The sequence below is a fragment of the Aphanomyces astaci genome (assembly GCF_000520075.1).
Source record: "Aphanomyces astaci strain APO3 unplaced genomic scaffold supercont1.50, whole genome shotgun sequence".
NCBI lineage: Eukaryota > Oomycota > Saprolegniomycetes > Saprolegniales > Verrucalvaceae > Aphanomyces > Aphanomyces astaci.
The window spans coordinates 244,056-263,994 of NW_009798313.1; the positions used below are offsets into that span (position 1 = coordinate 244,056).

The window sequence follows — 19,939 nt, forward strand, 5'->3', positions numbered from 1 at the left end:
CCGCGCCCCTTCAACCATCATCTACGGTTACGTATCCGATACTACCTACCCCGTGAAAGGACACCACCGTGCTGAGCGTGTGTCGCGATCATGAGCAGCGGCGGCGGGGTTCCTCCATCGGACCAGCAACAACCGACGTCGGCTAGAGTATCGCCAGAAGCGTGGGACGACCTGGAGACGTTCAAGGCGCTGTCGAGAGGTCGTGTGGATCCGTTGACTGACCCGTTGTTGCAAGCCACGACGGAACTGAAGCGAAGTCCGGTGCGCAAAGTGCGGCTGGACATTCTCCAGAGCTCGCTGGCGAGTCGATTGGAGGGTGGCAGTTCGTCAAGTCCGATTCGAAAAAAGCTCAAGAAGCACACGTCGAGCGACCCGTTGGAGACGTTGCCGGTAGGCCCCAATCTTGCTGTCGCGCTGGGGCCCCTGGGGTCGTTCCATGGCTCCAGACGTCCCAGTAGCACCAGCAGTCCGTTCGCCCACCTAGACTCCAAACCCTCCCCCGTCGTTGGTTCGTTTCTGAACGGTGGAGCGGGTAGTAGTAGTAGTAGCGGTTCCTCCTTTGGCGACGAAGAGCGAACGTACTGCACGCTGAGCGATCGCATTGGGTGCCACTACACCCCCACGTCCCGCGCATTGACCAAGCAAGAGGTTGCACGGGTGGCCAATATGTTGGTGGCGCATCCAAAGCCAGACAAGCAAACTCCCCTCGCGGGCTCACCCAAGAAACGGGAATTCATCGCCAAGTCTCCAGCCTTGGAGCGGACGCTAGGCCACCGGATGTCGAGTGTTGGCGACGACGAAATTGCCAATGCGGAAAGTCTGCCGTCGCTTTCATCCGACGGCGGAACCAAACCAGTATCGCTTTTCCCCGAAGGCTCTCGAGCGTTCAGCCGGCATGTCAACTCGTCCAACGCCAGCCATACTTTTAAAGTACCCAGCCCAACGCACAGCCCCACCAAGCGTGATCCGATTCGCCTCAACTTGCCCAAGTCGTCGACTCTCCATCATCATAGTTTCCACGTCAAGGCGAAAACCGTGCTGGAACCTCTCACCCCCCGCACGTTGCAAGTCGACGCCCACTTGTACCAATCGACCAAAGCCAACTTTTGGAAAGCGGTCGAAGCCAACGTTTCCAGTGTCACGCCCATGAACCCCCGGTGGCCCGTAGAAATCCTCCATCGCCTCCAGCTCCCCCCGCCTGCCTTCCGCCACGTCCCCGACCTCCTCGCGCAACACACCGCCATTTGCGAGTCCATGCTTGGAGCAATGCTAGACGAAGCCAACGTCGACTATACCGCCGCCGTGGCACGCGCCATGGTGCAATATGCCCTTCTAGACGACCGCCAGGCTGCGATAATGGGCATCGTGCCGTCCTATTTGCACGCAGCGTCGCAGTGGTGGACCAGTGACTTGTACTCCTCGTTTAAGTGGCGCGTGCTGCGGCAGACGCATGTGAACCGGGACGCGGTGAAAGAATGCGCCGAGTACGTCGAAGTATTTTTACATACGGCAGATCCCGCGTTGCTGTCCCTGCAGGCGCAGTGGTTGCTTGAAGGCCCACCGGCGGAATGGGAGGTACCGTTGTTATGCTGCTTGAACCTTTGTGTAAAGGCCATGTAATGCAAACTCGAGTATATGTTGAGACTATACAACAAGGTCAGGTGGTGAAAAGTTGCTGAATCTCTCTGTGTGTGTATGGTGTGCATGGTTGCATTTCGTTTTTGTTCCGACGAATGAAGTCGCTGTCAATACAATCGATTCAGTCGTCGTGGATAGTCGTCCAAGTTATGCGGCGTAATGTATGCTGTATTCTATGCGGGCGATACGTCACACTTATGAAATGTCTCGTTTTTTCGCTTGACTTCACAACCACAACTATGCGTACCATTACAAGACCAAGTCTAGAGTTTCTCTTGCATGTGTAGAGCCGAGACGGCCTGCCTTGGACGCCATATGCGCAGCTGCTTTGGACGGACGTGCAGTCGCCGTCGTTCCGCGCGTCGCTGCCTCGCACCGTGGCCAGCTTTGTCGACCACATGACTCGCCGCGTCGAAGTCGTCAAGGACTGTCTGCGCACGCACTGGATCACCTCGAGTGCGAAAAAGGTGGACGCGTGCTTGCCTCCCGTGGTGGCTGTGACACCGTCGTCGATTATCAACCCTGCATCCCCCGCGAGCAAACCTCAAAATGGCATGGTGCGGTTGTACACTATCGTTGTTGTATTTTCCTCTCTCACGTAGTGTCGGGGGGCGTATTATGTGTGTAGAAACTGGCGTCCGGGGGCCACCAATCCAGTTTGGCGTCATTTCGGTCGATGCATTCCCATCAACCCAACCACCCCCACCACCGCCACGCCGTGACCACCACCGATGACGACAACGACGTGCTCGTGGAAGACGATTTGTTTCTGTACAATCACCACATTGGCGTGCTCAACGCGGCGTCGGTGCTCATGTCGCGGCAGCTGCGAAGCAACGTGGATGCGTCCGTGACTGCGTTTCTAGAGTTCTTTGACCAGTGTGCGCAGGACTACGGCGAGGCCATCCTCGCCTTGGAGGTTGTGTGTACCTCGACCTCCAAGGCGTCCACCACGGGGGACTTGCACCTGGCGTCGGGGTCGGCTTTGGTTCGATTGGACCCGCCTGCGTCGGTCGTCCAAGAGCGAATTTTAGCATGTGTGACACTGTTGGTCGAAGGCAAGTAGTAGTAGTAAACATGTCCGCATACTGTTTGTTGGGTTGGAATCACTATGGTTATGGGGAATGGATCTCTACTTGGTCCCTGTTGATATTGATGCTTTTGCTTGTGCATCGATCGTACCGATATATAGTTGGTGCTAGCCACATTTTCACCTTTTGATCTGCATGGTGCTGACACTTATATTTGTAGCCGCGAGCATATTTCCTCGCATCGATGCCCAGACCAGCGTTCCCGCTCGCATTCGCAACAAGGCTGTGCTAGGGCCATGTACGCTCACGTCGGATGATTCGTTTGTCGTGGCTTCGAAAAAGCAAATTGCCGCTGCGATGACCACCCATTTAGCCCAAGCCGGTCGCGTTCTGGACGCGTTCATGCCATTTCAAGTGTTGCTAGACGGGTCGTTGGAGCAGCGGTTAACGTTGTTGGTGGAGCTGCCACCTCTGGATTTGGCCTTGCTTGGCATCGAGTTGAAGGCGCTGCAGGACTTGGACACGTCGATCCAGTCATTGATTCAAGATCACTACTACTTTCCCATGTTTGCCGTGTATTGCGTCGACGCCAAGGACGTGCTGCGACAGCGTGTGAAGGACCTGTCGCATGTGTTGTTGGCGGCCGCGTCGGCGGAAAACATCCGCCGCATGACGGCGATGGGCCAAACGTACGAGCAAACGGTGCAGACGCTGATGGCGGACCCGCTCGACTCGGCCGAGCTCAAGACGTTGCAGACGTTTTACGACTCCAGCATGGCCACGTTCGCGGCGTTGCACGACGAGTTGTACACCAACGTGTGCGTGTCGGTGCGGTTCCTGAAAGAGCACGCGTTTCAAATGTCAAGGGAGGAGGTGCAGCTGTTCTTTATGACGTTTCGGTGGCCAGACACGGTGGTCAACTTTCAGCGCAAGAGTCTTGAGCGCCAGCGAGATCGAAAACGGGAGCTTGAGCTGGTCGTCGATGCCCGGCAAGAACACCTCACAACTACGTTTGGAACGTGCCAAAAGAAGATTGAAAAGCTGCGGGAAGCAGGCAACATGCAGGACGCGGCCGCCGTCACCAAGCGGATTGAGGCCGTGATGAAGTTAATCGCAGACATTGACGACGAAGCGCAAAAGATCCGAGACCAGCAGACGATTCTCGACATGACGCCCCCCACCGACAACGACAAGATGATCAAGGAGTTGCAGGAGATGCTCATGCCAATGGAGAAACTGTGGACGACCGTCGCTCAATTCACCGACCAAATCAACTTGTGGCGTGGCCAGCCTCTATACCTGGTGAATGCTGAAGACGCCGAGAAAGAAGCCGACGGATTCCGCCGCAACATTGTCAAAGTGATCAAGGAGTGTGAAAAGGTAGGCGACGTCCTGGACGCCCCCGTGGCGGTCGCTCGCCAGGCCAAGAAGATGCTCGATGAAATGCTGGAAAGCCACGTTCCCCTCATGCATCTCATCTGCACGCCCGCGCTGTGTCCGCGACACTGGGACGAGATTGAAGGCATCACAAAACTCAACCTGCACCCGCCATCGGGGGACATGACATTGAACCACATGCTCGAAGTCGGATTGCAAAAGTTCACGGCCCAAATCGAGGACATTTGCGTCGGCGCTGCCAAGGAGTACTCGCTCGAACAAGCCCTGGACAAGATGGAGCGAGAGTGGGAAGGTGTCGAGTTCCATACAAAACCATATCGCACCACAGGTACTTTACGTCCTCAAAGTGCAATGTGCGTTCAATCTTTTGATTGGTTGTTGCTGGTCGTGGTATATTAAATAGCAAATATATATATATATAAATTTAAAAAACGTTCAAAGTGCCCTTGGGGGTTTTGACGATCTATATATATATATATATATATATATATATATTTATTTGATATGTATGTTTGATACTATCGATATCTTATAGGCACGTCCATCTTGTGTGCGACGGATGAAATGCAGCAACAGCTGGACGACCACATGGTGAAAATTCAATCGATACGTGGCAGCCGGTACAACAAGCCATACTTGGAGCGCATTGGGCGATGGGAGAAAATCCTCGTATCGATTCAAGACATTACCGACCAATGGCTCAAGGTTCAAGCTACGTGGTTGTATTTGGAGCCTATTTTCAGTAGCGACGACATCATGCGGCAAATGCCCACCGAAGGTATAACAAAATGAACGGCTGGAAAGGCAGACTTGAAAACGTTGGCATGTGACAACGTAGGAATGCTGTTCAAACGAGTGGACAGCACGTGGCGGCAAAATATGGACGACACGATCGCCGAGCCGGAAGCAACCAAAGTTGCCCAGCGCAAGGGACTGCTGGATACGCTGGTGCAGTCCAACGCCGACCTCGAGACGATTCAAAAAGGACTCAACGAATATTTGGAAACGAAGCGGCTGTACTTTCCCCGGTTTTTCTTCCTCTCGAACGACGAACTACTGGAAATTTTGGCCGAAACCAAGGACCCGCTGCGGGTGCAACCGCACTTGAAGAAAGCGTTTGACGGGATCAACTTGTTGGAGTTCCAGCCAAACATGGACATCACGGCCATGCTAAGTCCCGAGAACGAAAAAGTACCTTTTCTGTTTGACAAGATTGCGCAAAGTCAAATCAACCCCAACGCCACGGGCGGCAACGTGGAAATTTGGCTCCAAGAGGTCTCGTTATATATTTTTTAATTTTTTTTAGGTATCGCGTTTATTGTATATAGCGTCGAGTGTGAAGACCCTAGCCCCCTTGACACTCTCCATAATCGACTACTCGTAGGTGGAAACGACAATGCGCAAGAGCGTGGCGTACCACGTGGACTTGAGCATGGCAGACTACCCCAAGCAAGATCGATTGCAATGGGTGCAGCAGTGGCCCGGTCAAGTTGTGTTGGCCATCAACCAGACCGTGTGGACCGCGCAAACCGAAGCCGCCCTCGTGGGGGGCAGCAACTTGGACCCGATGAAAGCGCATTTGCAGGTTCATTACGTCATATATAGCTTGTCGTATTGAATGGGCGAATGTAGATGCTTCGATCCGAATTGTTGCGCACGGTTGAGCTCGTGCGCGGCGAACTGCCCAAGCTAACGCGCATTACGCTGGGCGCCCTTGTAGTCATGGACGTGCACAACCGTGACACGATCGCCGAATTGGTGGACAAGAAGATCTCGGACAAGTCGGAATTTGATTGGCTCGCTCAACTTCGGTACTATTGGGTCGCGGGGGGCACGTCGGCCTTGACTGGGAAGCCTGGCACGATGCAGTGTCGCATGATCAACACGCTGGCCCTGTATGCATTTGAATACTTGGGAAATTCCATGCGGCTGGTGATTACGCCGCTCACGGATCGGTGTTATCGTACGCTTATGGGGGCCATTCATTTGAACTTGGGGGGCGCGCCAGAAGGTCCCGCGGGGACGGGCAAGACGGAAACCACCAAAGATCTAGGCAAGGCGATTGCAATTCAATGCGTGGTCACCAACTGCTCGGACGGGCTCGACTACTTGGCCATGGGCAAGTTCTTCAAGGGACTGGCATCCAGCGGTGCGTGGGCGTGTTTTGATGAGTTCAACCGCATCCAACTCGAAGTCTTGTCAGTGATCGCGCAGCAAGTTCTGTGTATTCAAATCGCCAAAGCACAAAAAGCTGTTACGTTCATGTTTGAAGGCACGCTGTTGAGTCTCAACCCGACGTGCTGTCCATTCATTACCATGAATCCAGGTACCGTATCGAACGTGTCTTGTGGCTATGTTCTTTGAGCAACATTTGGACAGTTATATCCATGGATCGATTTTTTATACTGATTTTTGTAAGTAAAAACGTGTCCGGCTGTGTTGATGTCCGTCACACTAATTAATTGTTTTTTGTTGTTGAACTGATGGTTTCTTGGAATATGATTGGCTTAATTCTTCTGCACATTTGATTATGTCGATAACTTCGGCACGTGGCTCCAGTTTTGAGTATACACAACAATATGTAATACTTGTGATATGTCGTGTGTTGCTGTACGTAGTATCGTTGCTTGGATGTTTGAACGACGAGTATACTAGTAACGTTACTACCGTATTTGTCGCCTCTTTGCACCATGTACTTCAAATTGAACAAGACATTGAACTATTCTTGTTGTATCACTCATATGAGATTATATCGAATTATATATTAATAATTCAGTTCCTGATTTATATATTTCGTTGTGCAGATCATCGATACACAAAACCACAGTGGATCTACAGCTTACCGCATTATTTCGTATACTACTGTGTCCATCGCGAAGAGGATCAACTATCGAATATTGACAATTTTGCTGACTTGTTGCCGTCTTGGTAGGGTATGCCGGAAGAGCCGAACTACCCGACAACCTCAAAGTACTCTTTCGAACCGTGGCCATGATGGTTCCAGATTATGGCATGATTGCCGAAATCATGTTGTACTCGTACGGATATATGGACGCCAGTGCCTTATCCAAGAAAATCACGACCACCTACACGTTGTGTTCGGAGCAATTGAGTTCCCAGTCCCATTACGATTATGGTATTGTCCTTTTACTCAAAATTTGGGCTTTTGTGCTGAATCATCCCCAAATCCATCGATTGATTCTTTGTACTGAAGATTGTATGTAAAAAGTTATTCTTCGGTGAACTAAATTCAGTTACACACTAATTCAATGTTGGTGATGATTGGTTTCCTGCAATTTGATTGGCTCACTACTACTTCGGCAGATTCTTGTGTATATTTATTTGGTTATGTCGATTCATTCTCCCTGTCGCTCCAGTTTGGAATATACACAACAATATTAATACCTACTAGTATCAACAATGCCACCATCCTTTTTGGAATTCCCACGACGTGTACATCTTGACTAGGTATGCGAGCGGTCATGGCGGTGCTACGCGCGGCGGGGAACCTAAAGCGAAGCGAGGGACATTTGAAAGAAGATACGTTGGTCTTGCGATCGATCATCGACGTCAACTTGCCCAAGTTTTTGTCGCCCGACGTGCCCTTGTTCAACGGCATCACGTCAGATTTGTTCCCGGGTATCATCGTGGAGCCCCCCGATCGCACCGATATGTTGGAGGCCATCCACCACGTGTGCAGTCAAATGGGCCTGCAAGCCGTACCCAACTTTATCGAAAAAGTTATTCAAATCTACGAAATGATGATCGTTCGCCACGGGTTTATGGTTGTGGGCATGCCGTTCTCTGGCAAATCCAGTTCGTGGAAAGTGCTCGCTGATGTGCTCGACACATTGCATAAAAAATTCCCAAATGACGTGAGGTACAAGTCCCCCCACTGTTTATTTCACCCCATTCATTTATTCCTCTTCAATGAAGAACCCCTATTTTATCATTTCCTCCCATTTATTTCACACCTTCATCTACTCTCCAATCATCATCCCCTTTCATTTCCTCTGCAATCACAAATCCCATTCATATCCCCGTATTTCCAAGTCTTTGACTTGCTTTCCCCCATGTATTGATTGATTCCCCCCTTTCATGTACTCTCCTAAATCCTTCATTTGTAATGCCTGTTTATCATCAATTGAATACCGTGACGTGATGTTTACGTCATAGGTACACCTCTGTGGTGGTGTCTGTGATCAATCCAAAGAGTGTGACCATGGGGCAGCTGTACGGCCAATTCGACGACGTGTCGCACGAGTGGACGGACGGCGTGCTGGCCATCAACTACCGGAACCTGGCGACGTCTCCGACCCCGGACCGCAAGTGGCTCTTGTTCGATGGACCCGTGGACGCTGTGTGGATTGAAAACATGAACACGGTGCTGGACGACAACCGAAAACTCTGTCTCATGAGCGGCGAAATCATCGCCATGAGTCCCGTCATGAGCATGATGTTTGAGCCGATGGATCTGCTGGTGGCATCCCCTGCGACGGTGTCCCGCTGCGGCATGATTTACATGGAGCCCGAGCAGCTAGGGTGGCAGCCCCTCGTCGATTCATGGCTTGACCTAACGACAATCCCCCCCAAAGATCCCACGGATCGCAAGCTGTACCTAACAGACGACCAGCGTGCGACCGTTCGAACTCTCACGAGCTGGCTCGTGGAACCATGTCTCTGCTTTGTGCGCAAAGAGTTGATTGAACTCACGACAACCGTGGACGCCAACTTGATTCAAAGCTTGCTGCATATTTTTGAGGCGGAAATGCTCAACGTAAAGGCCGCGGATGTGGGCACGAAGAAGGGGTTACAGCACCTCGAAAGTCTCTTTGTGTTTGCGTTGGTAAGTCCAAAGCATGCTCGATTCGTCTGGAAATCAAAACCTTCATACCTTTGTGTTGAGTGTATTTCACCACCACTTGGAGAATAGACTAGTTTTTTATGGGTTCTACTAGTATTGTCATATATATTGATGGGATGTGTACTAGACGTGGTCCATTGGAGCTACATCCTCTACAGACGGGCGCACGCGCTTTTGTGAGTTTCTGCGCGCGTACATGGAGTCGATGCAAGTACTCACAACCAAGTTTGTGATTGTTGGCCGTGCACTTCAAGTTCGCAACTGGACCAAACCCACTGCATTTGACACATACACGTTGGCATCTCCACTGCCCACCAAGGGCAACCTCCACGACTACATGTACGCAGTAGACGACGCCAAGTGGATTCGGTGGGAGGACACTTTGAAAGAGTATACGATTCCACCCGCCAGTCCGTTCAGTGCGATCGTTGTGCCCACGACGTACACGGCTCAGCTCGAGTGTCTTGTGACCCTACTTGTCACGTGCAAACGCAAAGTGCTCGTGTGTGGTCCCACCGGCACGGGCAAAAGTTGCTACCTCAACGGTATCTTGAACGAGAAGCTGTCGGCAGAGCACTTTTCGGTCATCATGCTGTCGTTCTCGGCGAAAACGTCGGCCTATATGACCCAAAATATCATTGACGGCAAGTTGGACAAGCGACGAAAAGGCGTGTACGGCCCCCCCGTTGGCAAAGGTGCGATCTCATGTGTATACTTGTATCTTGTGTACATGAATACTGTGGCGTGGTTTATGAGGCTCTCGTTATATTTCGCCTAGACTATTCATTTGTACAGTGATTATATCGCTTTCGTGTGTGGAATGATGATGATCAATCCACTTATCGTGGTGGCATTTTTCGCCGGATTTAGTCTATCGACGACATATCGTTGTGGCCAGTGGTTTTCAATTTGATTAGTGGGGGACTACTACTACGTGTCCTCCTGACCATCCATTCCTTCATTAATTCGATGTAGGATGTAGAACAATGTGTTCAGTCTCTCTGTATCGCTTACCGTTCATATCGTTGCTCATTCATGTTAGATGGGATCATCTTTGTGGACGACCTCAACATGCCTCAAATCGAAACGTACGGCGCGCAGCCACCGATCGAACTCATGCGGCAATTTGTCGACTCGGGTGGGTGGTACGATCTCAAGGAAATGACGTGGCAAAAAATCGTCGACACGATCGTGGTCACGGCCATGGGTCCCCCGGGGGGGGGGCGCAACACGATCAGCCCCCGGTTCCAACGTCATTTCAACGTGTTTTGCTTTTCCGAGTTTGACGATGCCACGCTCGTCCGGATATTCTCTACCATCGTCGCATGGTATTTCAACAGCGGGCCGTTTCTTCCGGAAATCCGAAAGCTAGCGGACGCGGTCGTGGCGGCGACGTTGGAAACGTATCAAAACGCCATGAAAGTACGCAAAATGTCAGACACACATATTTTCCTTTAACCCAAAAATTGGATCTGTGGTGATTGATTCGCCAAATGTATCGATCAGTTCTTTGTACTGAATTTTGCATCTAAAACGGTGTCCGGTGGTGATTGTATTCGCACTAATCGAAGTCACACACTATTTTGATCCTTCTGCCGATGATTCTTGTGTACATTTATTACTTGGTTGTGTGTCGTCGATTCATTCTCCATGTCGCTCCAGTTTAGAACAAACAAAACAATACCGTCGACACGGACTTCACAAGATTTGAACCATTAACTATTATGATGTAGGTACTATTGCCGACGCCGAAAAAGTCGCATTATACGTTCAACTTGCGCGACTTTTCGCGTGTAATCCAAGGCATCATGCTCATCCCTGCGTCGGATGACTTTAATACCACGGGATTGGTCAAACTGTGGGTGCACGAATCGCTGCGGGTGATTGGGGACCGCCTCATTGACGACGAAGGCCGGGCGTGGTTTTGCGAGTTTCAGCGCAAGATGGTGGCCAAGCACTTTAGTGCCAACTTTGACAAAGTGTTTGTGTCGTTGAAACGGGGGCGAGACAACGGGGGCGCCATTACCCCTCAGGATATGCGCAACCTGTTTTTTGGCGACTACCGGTATACCTGTTCATGATTGTCTTGTTGTCCATTCAGTCAATTTGGACGTCTTGCCCAAACGATCGACGTATGCTTGGGAGGTTGGATCAGATGACTTGGTTCAATGGTCTAGCACACGATATATGTTTATCGTACACCATTTACAATTCTCTTATTGGTCTGTTCATTATTTCGATTGGCATATACTCGTAGAGTGGAGCGATTCTCAAATCTGATTGGCTATATTTAATATTGTGTCCAAAGTGTCTATTCATTCGGCATTCGAGTTTCGAAGCATAAATTGTCCTTTTACCCATAATTTGGACTTTTGTGTTCATTTGCCAAATCCATCGATCGATTCTTTGTCCTGACTTTTAAGATCGTCCAGTATCACACAAATTTCAGTCACACACTAATTCAGTGTTGAATTGGTCGAAGAGTTCATTTGATTGGCTACTCGATTCGTGTTCTGGGTTTTGATTGGTCGATAGATTGTCTGCCGATTTGGTTATTCTGCTCATGGGAATCCCACTCCAATTTCGAATCGACAACTAGATACATTGCATCGTGTATCGTTTATGCATTGATCGATGATATATAATAGAGACCCGGATGCCAACCCGCGACTGTACAAGGAAATCGACGTGTCGTGCAGTGCCGAAGTGGATGGCATCGCCCAGTTAATTGCGTGCTTGGATACATACTTGGGCGAATTCAACGCCGTGTCTCGTAAACCCATGAACTTGGTCATGTTTTTGTTTGCGATCGAGCACTTGAGTCGCATTGCACGGGTGCTCAAGATGCCGCGGGGAAACGCGCTACTCGTGGGCGTGGGGGGCAGCGGCCGGCAGAGTCTGACGCGACTCGCGGCTTTCATCATGGACTATGAAGTCAAGCAGATTGAAATCGCGAAAAACTACACCATGCTCGAGTGGCGCGAGGACATGAAGTATGTGCTAAAGACGGCTGGGACTGGCGCCCGTCCCCTCGTGTTTCTGTTTAGCGACACTCAGATCAAGTACGAATCGTTTGTCGAAGACATCAACAACATGCTCAACGCGGGGGAAATTCCCAACTTGTTTCCGTACGACGAACGCGTCGGGCTGTGCGAAGGCGTGCGGCCGTACGCCAAGGAAAAGTACGGCAAAGCGGCGGGCGACATGACGCCCACGCAGTTGTATGCGTTCTTTGTCCAGCGGGTACCGAAACACCATCGATTTGTCTCGTTAATACCCCCCCTCCAACTTTCTTAAGTACCCCCCAGCTGCTTAACTACCCCATCAAGCTTTTTTTCTACCCCCTCAATTTCTTAACTACCCCCAAGTTATGACCCCCCTGAACTACCCCCCAGTTTCTTCGTAACCTCCTCCGAGTTTCTTACCCCCCTCTGATTTTCTCAACTACCTCCCTCCGTCCCCCCGATGATTTATGGTGTTGCTGTTCTCGTTGCTCATAGGTTCGCCAGCAACTGCACATTGTACTTGCGTGTTCCCCCATCGGCGACGCGTTTCGAGATCGGCTGCGCAAGTTTCCGTCCATGATCAACTGCTGCACGATCGACTGGTTTACCGCGTGGCCAGCAGACGCGCTGGTGGCCGTGGCCGAGAAGTTTCTGCGCGACGTGGAAATGGAGAGCGACGGCATCCGTCGGGGCATTGTAGACACGTGTCAGTACTTTCACGTGCAAGTGGAAGAGCTGAGCAGTTTGTTCCTTCGGTGCCTTCGGCGCCAAAACTATGTGACCCCGACGTCGTACTTGGAGCTCATCGTAGCGTTCAAGTCGTTCTTGAGCCAACGACGGGACAGCGTCATGAAGGCCAAGCTGCGGTATCAAGTTGGGTTGGAGAAGATTCAATTTGCCGAAGCCAATGTCAGCGTCATGCGCAAAGAACTCGTCGACATGCAGCCGATTCTGGACAAATCCACCAAAGATACGGCGGTATGTCTACATGTTTCACAACTACAAATAGCGCTGATCAATGGACGAAATCATCACCATCCACACGAACGTAGGTACTCATGGAAGAGATTCAGTCGAAACTGCCTGGGGTCGAGAAAACAAGAGCCGAAGTGCAGGCGGATGTGGCAATCGCTGACGCGTCCAAGATGGAATGTGAAGCCCAAAAGGCAAGCGTTGAGGCTGACCTGGCCGAGGCCGTGCCAGCCTTGGAAGAGGCGCTAAAGGCACTGGACACGATCAAAGCATCTGAAATCAACGAAGTCAAGGCGATGGCAAACCCCCCTGGAGGAGTGAAACTTGTGTGTGAAGGGGTGTGTGTGATGCTCGGCATCAAGCCAAACCGGATTCCAGACCCAGGGGATCCCAGCAAGCGCATCATGGACTACTGGGGCCCGTCCGTGAAAATGCTCAGTGACTCGACGTTTATCCAGCAACTTAAAAAGTTTGACAAGGACAACTTGGACCCGAAAATCATGAAGGTATGTCGATTACATTGTAAAGTTTACGTTGGAATTGGGTTTTTCTTTTGGCGACGGAATAGGTGGTTGTGTCCAAATACATTGCCGACGAAAACTTTAGCCCGGAAAAGGCGGAAAAGGCCTCCAAAGCCGCGGCGGGGCTGTGTAAGTGGGTTCACGCCATGGCCCTATATGACAACGTCAGCAAGGTGAGCAAAGATGATATATATATATACATGTATTATGGATTCGGTACAAATATCCAGACTTTGTGGAATCGAATTTCGCAGTTGAATCGAATCACGAATCATCATCCCTATTGGCTAATCCAAAATTGAGTGGATTTGAGTGGCTCCTACAGAAAGCACAAATGTTTGCAGCCAATCAGAAGTTTCCAGCGTGATTCAATAGAGAAAAATACCACGCGAATTTTGGAAGTTCATAGCGAATGCATAATATATAGTACACATTTGTTTCGGTGGCTACAATCGAAAGCAATTATCTCGATTTACTTACCTAAATGCAAGCAACGGCCTTTGATGTTGTCGTGAAAACGTAGGTCGTGGCTCCGAAACGCGAAGCGTTGGCCACGGCGGAGAAACAACTCCAAGAAACGATGGCGAGTTTGAATGAAAAGTTAAGCCGGCTCAAGGAGGTCGAGGATGGTACTATATTATCCACTGCAATTAGCCTATCTGACATGGTGAGTAGGGTTGGCGGGGCTGCAAAAAGCATTCAAAGACGCAACCGATTCCAAAGTGTCTCTAGAAGGGCAAATTGACCTCACGGGCAAAAAGCTCGTGCGTGCGGCCACGTTGATCGACAGTTTGGGCGGCGAGAAGATCCGATGGAAGGAATTTAGCGCGCAGCTGGCCATTCAGTACACCAAACTCACGGGCGACGCGCTCATTTCTGCTGGGATTGTAGCATATCTGGGTACGTCTGCCATCTATAGTGCTTGTAGTAACTATCCTTGATCATTAATGCTTAGGCCCGTTCACGTCCGTGTATCGAGCGCAGGCCGTGACTGCATGGGTCGCACGATGCAAGACGCTGGCGATTCCATGCAGCGACTTGCCGTCCTTGTCTGGGACGTTGGGGGACCCGGTGCAGATTCGAAAGTGGAATATTGACGGCCTACCCACCGACATGTTTAGCATAGACAACGGCATTGTCGTATTCAACGCGCGACGGTGGCCGCTTATGATTGACCCGCAAGGCCAAGCCAACAAGTGGATTCGCAACATGGAGAACGACAACGGACTCAACGTGATCAAACTCACCGACGGCGACTACCTGCGGACGCTCGAGAATTCCGTGCAGTTTGGTCGCCCCGTGCTGTTGGAAAACATTGGCGAAGAGCTCGATCCGAGCTTGGAGCCGTTGCTGCTCAAGCAAACGTTCAAACAAGGCGGGACGTTGTTCATCCGGCTTGGGGATGCCAACATTGAGTACGCCGAGACGTTTCGGTTTTACATTACGACCAAACTACGCAACCCACACTATTTGCCTGAAGTGTCGGTCAAAGTGACCCTGCTCAACTTTATGATTACGCCGCAGGGGCTGGAAGACCAGCTGCTGGGAATTGTGGTCGCGCAAGAACGCCCCGACTTGGAAGATCAAAAGAACAAACTCATTGTCCAAAGCGCAAAAAACAAGGCGCTGCTCAAAGACATTGAGGACAAGGTATTTTTACCCCAAATTTGGCCTTTTGTGCTGTTTTTTTCGCCAAATCATCTGTCGATTCGATTGTTTCACTAATCTCATTCACACCCTAATTCAATCTTGAAAGGTTGGTCGAAGAGTGGATTTGAGTGGCTACTTGATTCGAGTTGTGGATTTTGATTGATCGATCGGTTGTCGATGGCTGATATGGTGCTGCTCATTCGATTGAGCGCATCCCACTCCTATTTTGAATCGACTTGACAATACATGTATATACCGTGGCATTGTCCTTTTACCCCAATTTTGGACTTTTGTGCTGATTCGGCCACTCTATCGATCGATTCTTTGTATTGAATTTTGTATATAAAAAGGCGTCCTGTGATGACTGGTATCACACTAATTGAAGTCACACACTAATTCGTGGTTGATGATGGATTCCTGCATTCGGATGGGCTAAATTCTTCTGTCGATGCTTCTGCACATTTGGTTGTGTGGATTGATTCTCCATATCGTAACAGTGTAGAATAAGCACTACAATATTACGTTGTCACACGTTGTATATAACGTTATAAAACGTTGACAAACCCGATCGAACGTGTATTGTAATATGTGGCTAGACGCTGCAAATCTTGTCGTCGTCCGAAGGCAACATTCTCGAAGACGAGTCAGCGATCAACACGATGAACCAGGGCAAGCAAGTGGCGGATCAAATCAAATCCGAGCAAGTGATTGCCGAAGCGACCGAGTTGGAGATCGACACAGTCCGCCAGGGGTACCGTCCCGTGGCCTATGCGTCGCAAGTGCTCTTCTTTTGCATCGATCAGCTGGCCAACATTGAGCCCGTGTACCAGTACTCGCTATCGTGGTTTATCAATTTGTTCATCTTGAGCATACAGCAGAGCGAGCGCAGCGCTGAACTCGCCGAGCGGCTGCACGTCCTCGACACGCACTTTACATTCTCCCTGTATCGCAATATTTGCCGGTCGTTGCTGGAAAAGGACAAGCTCATGTTTTCATTCCTCCTCACCGTGTCCATCATGCAAGGTCGGAACGAAATCGATGCCGCCGAGTGGTACTTTTTCCTCACGGGAGGCGTTGCCCTCTCTGATATTCCGCCCCCCAACCCCTGTGCCGACTGGTTTAGCGAAAAACAATGGAACGAGCTGGTTCGACTGGCCAACATGCCGTGCTACCTAGGCCTAGTGGACGAGTTCAAGACGTATCACGTTGAATGGAAGGGCATCTACGACAGCCCGACGGGGCACCTGCTGCCATTTCCGGGGTCGTTTGCGACTGCGACACCGTTCCGCCGCCTCCTCGGGATCCGCGTGCTTCGTCCAGACTTGGTCGTGGTGGCGGCCCAGCAGTTTGTCGTGGTGACGATGGGCGAGTCGTTTGTCAAGCCGCCGCCGTTCGACCTGGCGCTTTGTTATGGTGACAGCAGCGTCCAGAGCCCTCTCGTGTTTATCCTGAGCCCCGGCAGCGACCCCATCAGTTCCGTGCTCAAGTTTGCCGACGCCACCAAGCAAAAGATCGACACCATCTCGCTTGGGCAAGGCCAAGGGCCTATTGCCGAGCGGATGATTTCGCTGGCCATGGAGACAGGCAGTTGGGTCGTGCTGCAGAACTGTCATCTGGCCCCGTCGTGGATGCCAACCTTGGAACGGATCACCGAAGGCATCAAGGTACGCAAGGGGGACCTCTTATATATGTTGGGGGGTCAACTCTTTTGGAAAGACACCATATATATACTGATTACGCTGGGTTTCATTCAAGGGTGGTTAAAGGGGATCTCGTTTATATGTTGGGGGGGGGCTCTTCGCTTTTGAGAAAGACTTTGTATAATACAAATACATGGTCATCTCGGTAGGTCGACGCGACGCACCCGACATTCCGGTTATGGTGCACGACGTATCCGTCGCCAGTGTTTCCTCCGTCGGTGCTTCAAAACGGAGTGAAAATGACCAACGAGCCCCCCCAAGGCCTTCGCGCAAACCTCATGGGGTCATACCTATTGGATCCGATCTCCGAGCCAGGGTTTCTCGAGTCTGTCAACAAGGTAATAAATAATGTACACATCCCATGCATCCATCCTTGAAAAATATTAAATACCCTGAGCACTTAATTATATCGTTTGAATGGATTTAGGGAGGGGAATTCCGCAGGTTGCTGTACGCGCTTTGCTTTTTCCATGCGCTCGTGCGGGAACGTCGTCAGTTTGGACCTCTGGGGTGGAACATTCAGTACGAATTCAACGAGTCCGATTTGCGTATTTCAACGCGACAGCTCGCCATGTTTGTCGACGAAAACGACGTCATTCCGTGGGGCGCTATTCGGTACTACAAATGATTACCCTACATACATGTATATTGTGCATTTCACCCAAACTTGGACTTATGAGTCATTTCGTAAAAAATAGCATTCGAATCCATTTCTTCCTATTTAAATTTGTACAAACTATACTATACAAAGAATAGTATATTTGTGTCTTTGAATTTCTGCCAATCGATATTGGCAGAAATTAGATAGATCATGATTTGATAGGATTAGGCAGTTTTTTAATTTTCTAAACACATTAGATTTTGCTCAGGGCTCCAGTAATTACCTAGATATCGTTACGGTCAATTAATGTGTTTGGTTGGAAAGTTTTTTTACCGTTAACTTTAGGTTGTTTTATATATACATCAAGTATATAATTAAGCTTTAATTGGTTAATTTAAAAGATATAAATGATTTTTTTAATAATATTATTATTATTTTATTAGGAATAATATCAAATAGACAAAATATACTTATTATACTGATGTCTATAGAACTTGTTTTATTATCTATAAATTTTTGATATTGTGATTTCGAGGCGATTTGACAATATTTATATATCATTCAATATATATGCATACATAGGTACTGCACGGGCGAGTGCAATTACGGGGGTCGCGTGACCGACGACAAGGATCGCCGGACGTTGGCGTGTTTACTCGGACGCTTTTACACTACCGACGTGCTCCAGGACACGTATAGCTTTGACGAGCGGCAGCAATACGTGGTGCCACCAGATTTGCCCTATGACGGGTACCGTACACTATTTATATTGGGTTTTACCAAAAATAGCGTTGGTTGTACTCATCTTTTCGAGCTGAAATTGCCTGACCTGCGAAATACGATATATATCTACGATTAAGGGGTATTTTGGGGAATATTTATTCGTTTTAGCCAATCACATGTCAATCTTCACAGCTCTTTGTATCCAATCAATCAATCGGCTTTGCTCGATTTCTCGGCGACTTCCACAATTCCCCAAAAATGGCAATTATTAATATTCGCATTAGAATGAGGATACTAATCATGGATGTGGTTCATTTAGATTTATCACGTTCATCGAGGGTTTGCCGCTGGTGGCCCCGCCCAATGTGTTTGGGCTTCATGACAACGCCACGATCACAAAAGACCAGAACGAAACGACGATTTTGTGTGCGAACATTCTGCGCACGCAGTCGTCATCATCGTCTGGCAGCGGTGACGCCAAGGGTTTAAGTCAAGAAGAAACGGTGGACGCGATGGCTGCCGACATTTTGGGTCGGCTGCCAGACAACTACGACATGGAATTAGCTGCGATTCGATACCCCGTCAAGTGGAACGAAAGCATGAACACGGTGCTGTGCCAAGAACTCGTTCGGTTCAACAATCTCCTCGCCGTCGTGCGGTTGTCGCTCAAGAATGTCCGCAAAGCCATTCAAGGTGACATATATATATATACAACATTACACGTGAAAGGGCAAACAATGTGTATCCATCCATCCCCCTCATACAACGAACGGGATAGGGTTGGTCGTGATGTCGGCCGAGCTGGAAAACTTGAGCTTGTCGTTGTTTTACGGAAAGATTCCCGCCATGTGGATCGCCAAGTCGTACCCGTCGTTGAAACCGCTGGCGAGTTATGTGAGTGATTTGCTCGAACGGATTTGTTTCTTCAACGGATGGCTGCAAGACGCGCCCCCGCCAGTGTTTTGGATCTCGGGCTTTTTCTTTACCCAGGCGTTCTTGACGGGCGCGAATCAGAACTTTGCGAGGCGGTACACGATTCCCATTGGTCCGTACAAAATGATATATATATCATTTTGCATGGTGTGTCACGGAGAACGTAATTGATCCATTGAATGTTATTGTTTATGATGGTCAGTGTTCTTGAGGACAAATGTGGGGCTGTTGATGTCGTTGTTCTGAAGGATGCTACCATGATATGCGTATGAATCACGAATGCATAACGATATCGTAGATCAAATTGCGTTTGACCACGAAGCCATGCCTCGATCGGAATATGCTGCCGGACCTAAGGTGAGTCTGCGACGACTTCACGACGGGAATTCTGTATTCTAGTGGGATAACGTCTACTTTTGAACCGTTACGTACGATGTGGGAGGGCGTCGAATTCAGCGATGAAACATTCGCTGAATATATGTATACGTTGTAGGATGGGGTATATGTGCGTGGGCTGTTCCTAGAAGGCTGCCGGTGGAATAAAGTGGAAGGGCAGCTCACGGAATCCCAGCCCAAGATTCTGTTTACCAGCGGTCCTGTGCTGTGGTTTCGGCCGTCGAAAAAGAGCGACCTTGTCCCGAAAAAGTCGTACAACTGCCCCGTGTATAAAACCAGGTACGAGTGATATATGATATAAGCTAATGTTTGGGGATGTTGACGCCGGCATGTTTAGCGAACGCCGCGGCACGCTGTCCACAACCGGACACTCGACCAACTTTATCTGCTTTATTCGGCTGCCGACGAACCTTCCCGAGGCACACTGGGTCGCACGAGGCGTGGCGATGCTTAGTCAGTTGGACGACTAAACCATTCCTTGTAATGTACTAGTGTGTTGTTGTGTAC

The 19,939-nt window shown here is 49.8% G+C and overlaps 1 protein-coding gene across 1 annotated transcript; it reads left to right on the forward strand.

The window, feature by feature from the left end:
• Positions 1-48: 48 nt before the first annotated feature.
• On the forward strand, positions 49-19,939 carry H257_13688 (hypothetical protein). Its single transcript, XM_009841311.1, has 30 exons — positions 49-1,575; positions 1,926-2,195; positions 2,267-2,696; positions 2,890-4,395; positions 4,603-4,845; positions 4,906-5,342; positions 5,452-5,652; positions 5,700-6,393; positions 7,000-7,203; positions 7,536-7,947; positions 8,244-8,913; positions 9,059-9,626; positions 9,974-10,353; positions 10,665-10,996; positions 11,580-12,174; positions 12,432-12,914; positions 12,989-13,414; positions 13,477-13,602; positions 13,953-14,058; positions 14,105-14,329; positions 14,385-15,079; positions 15,676-16,743; positions 16,929-17,117; positions 17,207-17,394; positions 17,963-18,130; positions 18,423-18,796; positions 18,882-19,148; positions 19,335-19,393; positions 19,530-19,711; positions 19,770-19,939. Exons 1-30 carry the CDS (start codon positions 91-93, stop codon positions 19,900-19,902), a joined length of 13,116 nt encoding a protein of 4,371 aa, XP_009839613.1. The 5' UTR covers positions 49-90; the 3' UTR covers positions 19,903-19,939.